At 38.4% G+C, this 12,726-nt stretch overlaps 1 protein-coding gene across 3 annotated transcripts in view; it reads right to left on the bottom strand.

Annotated features, from left to right (window-relative positions):
- Positions 1 to 5,208: 5,208 nt before the first annotated feature.
- grm8a (glutamate receptor, metabotropic 8a) overlaps positions 5,209 to 12,726 on the bottom strand; it is a 230,335-nt gene continuing 222,817 nt past the window's right edge. For all 3 annotated transcript variants that reach the window (XM_062443400.1, XM_062443401.1, XM_062443402.1), the window contains 3 exons: positions 7,694 to 7,834; positions 7,357 to 7,462; positions 5,209 to 5,258 (listed from right to left, as the gene is read on the bottom strand). In XM_062443400.1, the coding sequence (XP_062299384.1) occupies positions 5,209 to 5,258; positions 7,357 to 7,462; positions 7,694 to 7,834 (297 nt within the window). The remainder of the gene's footprint in view (positions 5,259 to 7,356; positions 7,463 to 7,693; positions 7,835 to 12,726) is intronic.

Genomic DNA, 12,726 nt, shown 5'->3' with positions numbered 1-12,726 from the left:
AATACCAATATACATATACAATACAATTAACCAATCACAACTTAGCGATTGTAACTATTAAGCATTTCTTTGCATGTTGTGTATGAAACTCTAGTTAGAGCTCAGCATTTAAACAGCTTGAAAAGTCCTGTTTATTGTGTGGAAGCTGTTAATATCAGTTTAATGTTAGCAGCTCTGTTGTATTTGATATGGGAACCTTTACAATCAAATAGCCCCAGATAAAACTGGCCACAATATCATTACTTTTGTTAAACATGTGAATGTAAACATGTAAAATGAAAGCTTGACAGGTTCAGCAACAGGGCAACAGGGCAACAAGGCATAGCAAAAGATCAGTTGCAGTGTGCAGAAGCAAGGATACCAAAGTTCATTTCTGGTGTTTTGTTTATGGTAACATAAATTGATTGTGGGAAAAAAGCACAGAAATTAATACAATGGACACTTAATTTAGTAATTTGTGCATCATTATTATCAGTTTCATTATTTACTTATGTGAACTTCAGTGACATGTTGGTTTCTTATGTCAAACAGGAGCTTGATTAACCCATCCACCCATCTTTTGATTGTAATAATTCACTACCAGCTAAAGAAGGACAGAAATGTCATCATTCATTTGATTTTTGATGCTTTTGAGTTTCATAAAACGGTGATGTCAATCAGAACTTGGACTGCTTGTGAGTATAAGAAGCTTCATAAATAAGTTGAATTCCACTCTGTGATAGTCCTTAGTATTTCAGTTCTAGTTTAAATGACAGTGTGACTTCTAACAGTGATTCTGCAATGCTTGATGAATATGAACCAGATCAAGACCCTCTGACTGACTCTGACAACAGTATCCAGCCAACAGATCGCCTTGCTGCATCGAAACCTTTATTCTCCATCCAAACAAACACACATGTTGAACCATCTGGTTTTTTTTTTTCTTCCAACACAAACACCACGCACACTCATGCACTTAAATACACTTATTTCAAGTGGGAAGAGGTGTGATTTCGCAAGGAGTGCAGTTTTCTTCAGCCACCCACGGTTTTCTGTTTCAGTGGTCACACTGGCAGCAGTTTGAGATTGGTAATTGAATTAGTGGGCTGGGGACAACGTGGATTATTGCCTCTGTTGGAAAGCATGTCCTGCTGACTGCCAGTAGTACAGTTTGCACCAGAAATGAGTGAATAGTGTCTACATTATTACTCATTACAGCAAAAAGAAATGCACTGATGGAAGCAAAGAAAGAACCTCTTCATGAAAAAATGATGGGAATAGTTTGTGTTTTCTTCCTCTTAATTGTTAAGCCCTGTGTGAAGCGTTACAGCTTGTGCAGTGAGGCACTGCCTTCTAACAAGAAAGGTCATTAGGTGCACTTTTACCTAACAAGGTCCCACTGGAGCAATGGATAATCAGGTCACCTTTAAAAAAGACCATAATTCAAAGCCGAGGCAAGAGCATGAAAAGGGCACACTTTGTTTCCTGTGTGTTGTGTGAAACCTTAATGTGGGTTGTTCTGTTCTTGAATTCATTCTTACCGATGATTTTGAGAACATTTCACTTTTTGGTTTATAAAAATCTATAACAAATGTCTTTGTTAGTCCATTCACAACAGGAAACAACAGATGTTAAACTCATTTTAAGATTACTTAATTATTGTGCTTATGTTTAACAAGTGTAATTGCACCACAGGCCTATGAAGCTGTAAAATTAATCCACATGCCAAACCAGTATACATGGGGCTCTGATTAGAGCAATACTCAGTAACTCAATAGTTTGTATTATATTGTGTTTTTCTCCTTTACAAAACCAAAAACACAAGAGCATAAGCAGAAGGAAATGATTAAACACTGTGTTTATCTGCTCTAATGTAAATGCAAATATTAGCATGCCCAGCAAACTAGCTTGACAAGCTTATGTGCCACTGTAATCATTGTTAACTGCTACGTGCTAGATGTGCTGGAATGGAAATTAATTAATACACAATACTGAAAATGGTTTATGAAAATGACAGCCACTTAGAAGCCAATCATCATAATGAGCAAAAACATACAACTACAAATCTGACTGTCAATTTATGTCTCGTCCTGTTTTTCAGAGGAAACAATGAATTCTATTATTATATCATCATGAATTGTTTTGAAGTACCTTTGTAATCAACCTGCTTTTTCTCTATGCAGTGTAAACACATTCTGGGTGCTCTGTTTGTTTTCTCATAACTGCGGCAAGCTGTTGTGTACAGCTGAGTTTGGGCTCGAGGGATGTGACATCACACCTGAAGCACCCTGACCTAAAATAACCAGCAGTTTTTAAATCACATCTGGTAGAGAACCTGCATCCAGACATTATTTGCATTTGCAAGTGGGTGTTTTAGAACAACTATATAATTATAGAAACTGATTCAGTCAGTCATTTCATAAAGTTGAATTTGATCATAGAACATGTTTATCAATATGTCACATCAGCATCATGCAACTAGCTTCATCAAGTTCCATTTTTAAAGTCGCCTAAGATATAATAATTTAATGTAAACCAAACTACAAGAAAATCTGTTATTATGGGCCCTAACAAAAGTGACTCTCTTGTAAAATTAATTTAATTTAATTGATTAATTTAAATTAAATTAAAAGTGACTGTAATATACATACAAATAAATAACATGATATTAATTCAATAAGATAAAATAACATTGAAAGCATGAAATTAAAGAGAATTGAATGAATTAAATGAAGTAAAAGCTGGTTTAAAGTTGCCTATCTGCTTATAAGTGTTCCACACCTGTGCCCTGTCACTTTTGTCAGTCTGATTTACTGCTAATTAATCACACTAAATCCATCCTGTGCATGAACCAGCTGTACCACTCACTGACTAAGTGACAACAAGGTCAAAATATCCACCATCTGCTTTCTTTCAGCAAACACTGGAGCACCCTTGGTGGATTTCAGACAGATTTACATGTGTGATGACAAACAAGTGTCAAAAGACGCGGCCCTAGGTCCCTCGACAGTTACCCATTTCATTGCATTTGTTAGACAGCTAATCCAGCCTCTGTTTACATGAATCAATTGCCTGACATAAAACTGTGGTTACAAACATCTGCTTCAGGTGGGGGTTTTCAGCAATTCCCAGGGTAACTTTGGATGAGTGACAAGAAAACTCTAGAAAGTATGAGAGATGTTTTCTAAAACTGTAACATTTGATGGTATTTCATGGTCCAACATTTTCAACAAGGGGGCATTTCGTGGCATCTAAAACAAACTGCAAACACACACACACACACACACACACACACATACACACACACACACACACACACACACACACAAAGAATTTCACACCTTATCATCCACCTTCTGTGTGTAGGGCACACCATCCTCCTGTAAACGCAGTGATTTGTCCTTTCACTTTGCCTTCAGCATTATTGACCGTTCCTCTCCAGCAAGAATAGATTCACTGATGTAGTCTCTTTCTCTAGCTCTCATGTATTTTTGAAGCTTGGACATTTGGTGGGTTGTGAGTTGTTACAGGTGTACAGCAAGGGAATTTCTGCCCACTTTTCTCTAATATCTTTCTCTTTCATTCACTCTAACAGTCCTTCCAGGCGTTCTCTCTCTGGCAGGTCGCTCTGCAGCAACATCTCTGTGGGGAGATCGCCACACTAACTGAGGGATGTTGAGGAAGAGGGCAGAGGAGACTTAAAGGAAACATTTACCGCAGTGAAATATGATGATTTCTTTAAACTACGTTACCTGTGTGGTAGAAATGTGCAATTGTTTTTTAATTGTGTGCCCTGCGACTAGCAAAGTTATTACAATTCATCCTGAGAGGGACACTGAATATCTGTATCAGTTCTCATGGCTGTTCATCCAATGGTTGTCAACACATGTCACTCTAAACCAAAAATGTTGACCTTCTGGTTCAACAAAGTCAGTAGACATCATCCTCTGAGGACCATGAATGTTTGTGCAAACTTTCGTGGCAATCCATCCATTAGGTGTTGAGATATTTAAGTCTGGACCAAAGTGGTGGCCAATTTTACTAAAATGTGGGGAAAAGAATGTAAAAAAACAAACAGTAATCTACTATAAGCCACATACAGTATAATAAGCAGGATCCAGTATACATACAGTACCAGTCAAAAGTTTAGACACACTTTCTCTTTCAAGTGAATGGAAAAGTGTCCAAGACTGGTACTGTATGTATGTGCCGTAGAGCTGATGTCTGGAGGGATGATCCATTGTCAGAATCTGTTACTAAGTAAAAATATATATGAAGAACATATGTATTCACAATTCACTTGTAAAATTGACATTTTTTCATTAACTAGTACATGATGTGTCTGTTTGTCTGTATGCATCCATCTATCTATAGATCATTGAAGAACAGTTAATCTGCAAAGTGATCACTTTCAAAGCTCAACAGGTCACGCTCACTTTTTCAAAAGCACGACCACCAACCTACACATTTGCAAAACATTCCTTTATTATAAATAAATCTCCTTTTTGTATAAAAACTGGCATGCTTCAACCATGGCATTTTACAGTTTCACAACCCAAGGCTACAACTCAGTTAGCCAAGACAGCATAAGGAAACACACTCATCTCATTATGCAAGGGCGATCCATCAGACAACGGTGAGACAAGAATGAAAAAATCGTCACAACCACAAAAATACTTACAAGTAGAGAATAACAACAAACATGTTTGAGTCTCATAGATTTTCTCTTACATTTCTCTTTTTAAATATCTTTTTAAAATGTTATCTGTTAAATCTCTTTCCCGGCCCAACCTTTGCCCTTTTAAATATAATGTCTACATGATTTCTGAGTGTTTTTAGTTTTTTTTTCTCTTTTTTATTCTTTTTTTTGTTGTTGTATGTTTTAATAGTTATTCTGTCCACCACAGTGTCCTATGGTATGTCACTTTTTTCTTGATGTCACTTTTTTGAATTATTATTTTTTTAAAACAGGTAAGTTCATGGTAGGACCAATGAGCTGTGAGCAGCAGGAAAGCAGGCACACCGACTGGCTGTTTATGTGGTCCCACCTCTCTGTGGTTTGATGCGGAACAATACAAAATGTCTCATGCTTGGATTCCATTGGGCGCTCTGTCTGTCTGGCTGTTCCGATTGGCTAAGAATGACGGCTCCTTCTTTCACTTGGCCCTGCCCCAAGACACGCCTCCTCTCCTGTCCAATACCCCTCTCTCTCCATCTTCTGTGGTCCCTTTAGATGGCATGATTGCTGTAGCTGACATATGTCGTCTTAGTTGATGAAGCTAAATGAAGAAAGGAAGGTGGAGAGAAGGAAGGGAGAGCGGGGTGTGTAAAGATGAGTAGCAATAGCAAGTGTAGGTGGAGTAGAAAGAAGATGACCAGAAGAAAGAGAAAGTGTGTCAAGATGAGAAACAAATGAAGTGAAAAGGGACAGAAAAGGACGAGAGGGAAAGCAAATGAAAAGAGACATATTGGAGGGAGGGAGAAGGGGGAAGAGGAAAAGAAACAGGAAAGAGCAGTTAAGAGCAGATTTAGCTAGAGACGGTCATGTAACAGTGTCACATCCACAGTCCACCTGAGTTGTTGGGGCTTTTTGTCAAACCCATTATGTCTTGTGTCCCCTCAAGCGTTCCATGGTAAATGTCAATGTTTTTGCAGCAACCGCGGGCCTCTAACTGTTCTATTGTTATACTCTGATGCTTTCATACAACCCTTTCATTTATATTGTTTTTCTGTCTTTCAACTGCCATCATACTGCTGGAATAATGGAAAAAGGACCTTGATGGGAAAAAAAGAAAAAAGAAAAAAAAGAAGCAAAATGTCATGTAACTAAAAAAGGAGCGACTCTTAAGCATGCATCGTGCCCCTCACTGTTAAATACACAAGGTGTTGCCTGCTCCATATACACCTTGTTAATTTGCAAAGTGAAGTAGCTGAGGAGATGATAAAGTGCTGTAACTGTTGGCTAAATGAATGAACTGTGACCTGTTCCCTTCACTGATGCTGTTAAAGTGCTGACAGGAAAACACTGTTTGCCGTCACAACTCTGTAACCTATTACACACCTGCATACGATGTTAGAACATGCAAAAAATGACACGTGTGTGATTACACATGAAGACAGACATGCTCATACACTACCTGTGCACACACAGGACACCTAAATCCACATATAGTTTGATGGAGACTTATACAAAATCATGTGTGCAGACTGTACACACACATACAGATAATCATGCATGAACACAAACTGAGACATGCATGTTCATGCACACACACACACATACACACACACACACACACACACACACACACACGCATTCCTGTCATTCAGTCTGTTATTGCTGACATAGGAGAGCCACTTTAACACAAACTGGAGCTTTGAAGTGGATGTAGCACGGATGTGGATGTACGTCACTGTCAGAGCTTGATGAAAACACGCCATGCTATTTAAAAACTGTCACTGTTGCAGCTGTTTGGACGTGCAAAAAAGTCAGGCGTGAAATTAATTTTCACATTGAAAATAAACTCAACTCAATTAAAGCAAAACACAAACTGCATATCTAGGCATAAATGTACCCAAGAGAAAATATCTCAAGAGATTGTGTGGCACTACCCTATTATGACATAAAAATAAAGTGAAAATACAGTAGATGCTTTACCCGCCTTTGGGAGGGTGAGACAAAGTATTTGATTCAGAAGGCAAATGCAAGTACACTGCATCATAATCAAACATACATGTTTCCAATTCATTTCTATTCTGTTTAAACCTCTGTAGAAAATGTTGTGTATTGTTGTGCATGAGAATTATATGTTCATATGCATAATTATAAAATGTTACAATGATCAAACTAGTCAATTTAAGTAAGAGCAATTGTAATTCCTGCAAACTTAAAGAGCACACCCATGTCCATGTACTGTTTATTATGTAAACATTATATAGCATAAACGTTTTTTGTGTGGTCTTTTTTTTAAAAAATTTAAAGATTTGTCTTGGGCATTTTTGCCTTTATTTAGAAGTACTATGGCATAGAGGCCGACAGGAAACAGGGAGAAAGAGAGAAGAATGCCATGTAGCAAAGCAGTCCCTTGCCGTTGAATCAGGGACGCAGCGATTATGTGGCATGCGTGGTAATCATTCGGCTACCAAAGCACTCCTTGTTTTTTTCCTTTTAAATCATATTACTAAACCTTACTTATTGTTAGGCCACCAGCTCTTGGGTTTTAATATACATTTAAATGAATAAAATATGCTGATGAAAGCAGCAAAAACTAGTGAATACACATTTTAAGACCTTAAAGTTTAGATTATTTTGTTAAATATCTGATGAAATAGTTGATTATATGTATAATTATAAAACTTCGGTGTTCTCTTACTCACTGTTGGTCTCCATGCTCTCACACAGTTCAGTCTTCACCTCTCCGTTGGGCCGGTCTCCTCCCTTCTGGGTCAGTTTCCCCGACATGGTGGCAGCTGTCACAATGGCCTGTATCATCATGCATCCATTCAGAAACCCATTAATTTTAAATGAATACTATTCACATGGTACGAGCCTATTTAGGTTTTCTAACTCAGTTATAGTTCCATTTCTCAGTATTTGTTAAAGTTATTATCACCACTGCAATCAGTATACATCACATTTAGACAGTAATTTGACTTGAATAATGTTACATAATCACATTAGACTCTGATTATTTAACCATTCAAACCACTTCACCTTGAAGCTGCGTTTTCGTTTGGGTACATTCTGCTCGGGGTGGAAGAGGATGATGTAAACCTTAGGCATATACAGCATTCCCAGAGACACCGAAGCAGACAGGTTGAGAGAGATGGTCAGGGTGGTGGTTTGGATATACATCTAGAAAAAAGAGAAGAGACAGAGGGAGAGAGAAAGAGAAAGAGAAAGAAAGAGAGAGTCATTTATCACATTTCAGGTTGTCAGAGTTAGTCTGGGTAATCGTCCAACTATAGAATATGTCTGATGAGAGGGAGAGGAGGAAGACAGATGGAACAGGGGGGGAGACAGGAAGTAAATGTTGGCCTAACAAGGACAAACTTAGCAGAAAATATATGTGGTGACAGCTACAATGAGATACAGGCAGGTACATCAAACTGTATATGAAATGATGGCACCAATAAAGTTGCTTAATTGTCTGTGTGCTCCAGAGAGCTCATCTCTTTGTCTAAGAATCTGAAATAATCCCTAGCACTTTTTTTGGCCAGCTGAAACACCAGATGGGTGTGGTTTATTGCATCAGCACAGTTTAAATAGCATTGAGTGGTTTGACGGAGAAATGACACTAAACTGACTTTCAGATGTGTTTTTTTTCTGAGCATTTGAGCATCCAGTGGAGGACAGTTGGCCTCAAGGAAAACTTTCTGAGCTGTTGGTGAACTGCAGTTCGCCCCTCAAAAAAACATCACTGTATTTCTGTATTTATTCAGTTGGTAGTGAGGTGAATGTCAAGCAGACAGATATTGTCTTAAAGCCTCTTTCACACACAGTTCCTGGTATATTACTGGGATAACTTCTCAGGCATCGATAATCATTTTCAACATTCATACATACATATGTTTCCATCATGTGCCTTTTGACACGTGCCATGGCAATGCCGAATAAGAAGAATATGCTGTTCAATTGCCATAAACTCAACAGAAGAAAAAGAAGAAAATGAAGAAGATGGGGTTACGGCAGAGGATGTCTTTTATTATTTTCAAGAACATGGCTGGTGAGGAGCTGTTTTTGTCCAGTGCCTGTGTTCTTGAAAAGTGTTTAAGTTTGCAAGTTGTAAAAGCATCGGCAAGTCTCCCGTAAACAAGTCTCGGACACAAATACATCATCAGTAGTAATTGGTTTGTTCACTCCACGTGAAAGCATCTTTCATCAGACGGACGTAATGTGTCATGTGCCTGTCATTGCAATGTTACTGCTTTCATTCATAAAACAGCTATACTGCCATTTTCCCTGAAGTGTTACTAGGTCTTTAAGTGGGAAATTGTTTTATCAGTATCTCTGAATGTTAATCCCTGCTTCACATTCACACATAACCCCATGCAGGAAATGTTCCTGAACATTGCATGTGTGAGACGGCATGTGTGAAAAGGGGTTTATATAATGAACTGTGTGGCAGGACAAGTGAAAGGATATAGTGAGCAGATTGAGGGACAGATATCATGACACCTACTGTAGGGAGACAGTCAAAATTGTTATGTACACTCTACCAAATAGGACTATTTTATTATACCACATTGATTCTGCAAAGTAAGCTGGAAGACTTGATAATGAAACACTAAGACAGTCGGGTAGACACACACACACACATATACACACTGCAGTGGACTGAGCACCAGTCTTCAGGTCCTTAGTGAGTTTCGGAGAGTAGTCTGGAGGAGGACAGATGTAATGACAGGCTTCACCCACACCCCTGACACAGCTGACAAGCTCTCAAGACATAGGGCTTATCAGGCAAGCACTGTCTATGGTTTACAGAGACAGACAGAAGAAGGGAGGGGTGTGATGGAGGGAAAATGAAGGAAAGAATAGTAGAAATGGAAGGAGGAAGCCAGGGAGGGAAAGTAATAGAAAGGCTTGGAGTGAGAAAAAGGGAAGAGAAGAAATGTGAAACAAAAATAGATGTTATGAGAGAAAACAGAGGAGAGGATTTTGATTTGTGGAGACACTGATCAAGTGAGAAAGAACAAGAGATACTGCAATAAACACGAGACATTGTCAAAAAGTGCACAGACACGCTGACTGAGGCACTGCTGGCAAATACAACTTGACAAGAAGCAGGGAGTAGAACAGAAAGAAAGTCAAGCTGGACTGTAAACTCTACACACATTGGACCAACAGTTTCTAGACATTACACTGGAGCTGCAGTTTTACTTTTTAAAGTTTGATCCACCGCTGTTGATTTAATCCTCATATTCCAGACAGCTATCTTCTTTTCATACATGCTAACATAACTACAAATTTATGTGATGAATAAGAAAAAATGTCTAGAAATACATAACATATCAACTGGATATCTGCAACTACAGAAACATCAGCATTCTTGAGGGACTAACAATAATAGTACTGTACAAAGATACTCAGCAGGGTCATTTTGGGAAAGAGTTAAAGGCAGCATGTGTTCAGTTTTCTTTTTTAATTGTATTAATTTAATTCAGAATTTATTATAGGCAGTAAAGGTGCCTCTAGAAAATGTTTTGTTTGGAGAACACATTATTCTATTTGGGGAAAAACTGGAAACTGTGAATAGACATAACAATAAATAAAGACAATGTAACCTGAGGATTATCAATCAATAGTAACAGCCCTGAGCTAATTGAACAAGAAGACAATGGGTAAGACTGTCTCTCCAGAGTACAAATTCAGTGTTATGCTCTACAAATAAAACAGTAATAATAAGCAGAACCTGAATATTATGATAATGTATGACTTTAAATAGGCAAACATAATTAAATTGCAGATTCACACACACACACACACACACACACACACACACACACACACACACACACACACACACACACATTTATGATTGTATAATTGACCTTACAATAATACAAGTACAGTAATCTAATTTTATGTAAAACACTATGAGCAAGGACCCTCTTTTTTTATACTACTTCCTTGTGTTGTGATGTTTTGTGAGAGCTCCACTTCGTTAATTTGTCTTTTTTCGGTCAATATGACTGTTAATTCAGTTGTACCTTCGTGTTGATTTCACCCACTTATATTTTGCATACTTTTCTCTCCCTTTCTCTCTCTTACTCTCTATCTTGCCCACGGTTCACACCTGACTCAGGCCGAGGTTTTCCTTCCTTCTGCCACACACACATCTGCCTGAAGGTCTGAGTTGATAACTATGACAATAGCCAAAGGGAAAGTAAGGTGCACAGCCAGTAAACTGGAGGAAAACAGACAAACACACAGAAACACAAACCCCAGAAGACAAATTACGACATGTAGGTGTTTTTCATTTACTAACCATAATATGTCTTGGACATAACAATATACAAACCAACCTGAAATCATATAAACAGTACCAGTATGTTAAGACTTTGTACATATTTTTTCCCCTGGATGATCTTCCTATTATTGCATCAGTGTGTTTTGACCAGGGGTAAAGAGCTCTGCCTGCAGCTTCTCTACAGGCCCTGAAAGCAGTTTACAATCCACTCTTGTTTGCTGACTTTCACCTTGACCAAAATATTACACACAAACAAACACACACACACACACACACACACACATACAAAGCACAGACACAACACTGAACTTTACAGTTACGTGAGACAGATCGCCAATTAAGCAAGAGGGAAAAGATCATGAGAAAGAGAGAGAGAGAGAGACGCGAAAGGGGATTTATGGATTCATTTGTACTTTGCCATATTGTTTCTTTTTCACATCTCCTGCCAACAAATTGCACTTGATTGAACTGTACTGATACTGGGATCAGTGAGTGGTCGTATCAGAAAGGAACAGATGGAGACAGGAAAACATGTTTTCAGCAGGAGAGAGAGAGAGAGAGAGGAGCGGAACTGAGATGGAGAATAAAGATTGGATGAAGAGGAGAGTGAAAATGGAATAACAGAGAGAAAAAAGGCAGTATAACAGTGGAAACGAGAAAACGAGAGGAAAAGAAAGATTCCCTTAAGCAGTGAAGTTGCTCTTATCAAAACAGCATTGAGTCCGATAGCTGCTTCCATTACATCTAGCCTTTGGTTCAAAGTTGTGGCTTCCAGCTGTTATTTACACACATGCGCACACACACAGACACACACACACAAACGCAATACAGATTGAAAACTCTCCTTTTCCACCACCTTGCCTGTCCACAGATAATGGCTAAAATGTGAGCATTGGAAGAAGCACTCTATTATCCCAAAAGTCAGACTCTGAAAGTACACGATTAGCCGCGGATGGCTGCATACAATGTGTTCCCTTAAGGTTTGAAACATTTACAGACGCAGGCTCTCTGGTCCATGATAGGAAGCAATTCAGAAAGAGAAACAGAAGGTGAGGGATGGAGTGATGGCTAATGTGTTTTTAACACCTGGGGAGAGAAGAGGAAGAGATAAAAGACTGGGGGGGAAAAAAAAAACTGAAAGAAGGGAGAAATGTACACTAGAGTTTTTGGACAAATATTTAGCTTTGTGTTCTTTACCTTGAAGTAATTTAACTTAGCAGTGCTGCACTGATTATGCAGGAGTGTTTTATTGTCATCTCTCTGGGACTTGTTTTATTTTCTGTTCATAAGAAAATTGCTCATGTGAGGATTTTTGTCTGCTGGACACCTTGTTATTTTTCAATTTTTGCTTAAAGGATAAGCCCGCTGTTGTTCAGCCTTATTACAATGTTGATCACCATCATTTATCACTGCTCATTGCACAACTTTGCAGAGAGCTTTTTATATTTCCAAGCCACTCAAAATGCAACTGCTGTATATTCTGCATGAGCGAATTCTGAAAGAGCATCCATACAGAACATATTTGCAAAACATTATGTTACTCAGGTTGTTGTTTTTTTCTCTGTGACAATGATTACTGAGTTTTTTGGCCTCCTCAGACCTTGTAGGAAACAAAAAGTGGAAAAAAATGTTGTGGAAGCAACTTCAAATGTGAAGTTATTTGGAGTTGTACACAATGTAGCATATTTGAAGTTACTGTGGTGATCTCACATTACTCAGATGGTGGTGGCTGTTTTGGCTGGTTTCCAGGGCGACAGCAGCACATAAAGGATGC

This window comes from Scomber scombrus, chromosome 22, assembly GCF_963691925.1.
Source record: "Scomber scombrus chromosome 22, fScoSco1.1, whole genome shotgun sequence".
NCBI lineage: Eukaryota > Metazoa > Chordata > Actinopteri > Scombriformes > Scombridae > Scomber > Scomber scombrus.
This window is presented reverse-complemented; position numbering and strand designations above follow the sequence as displayed.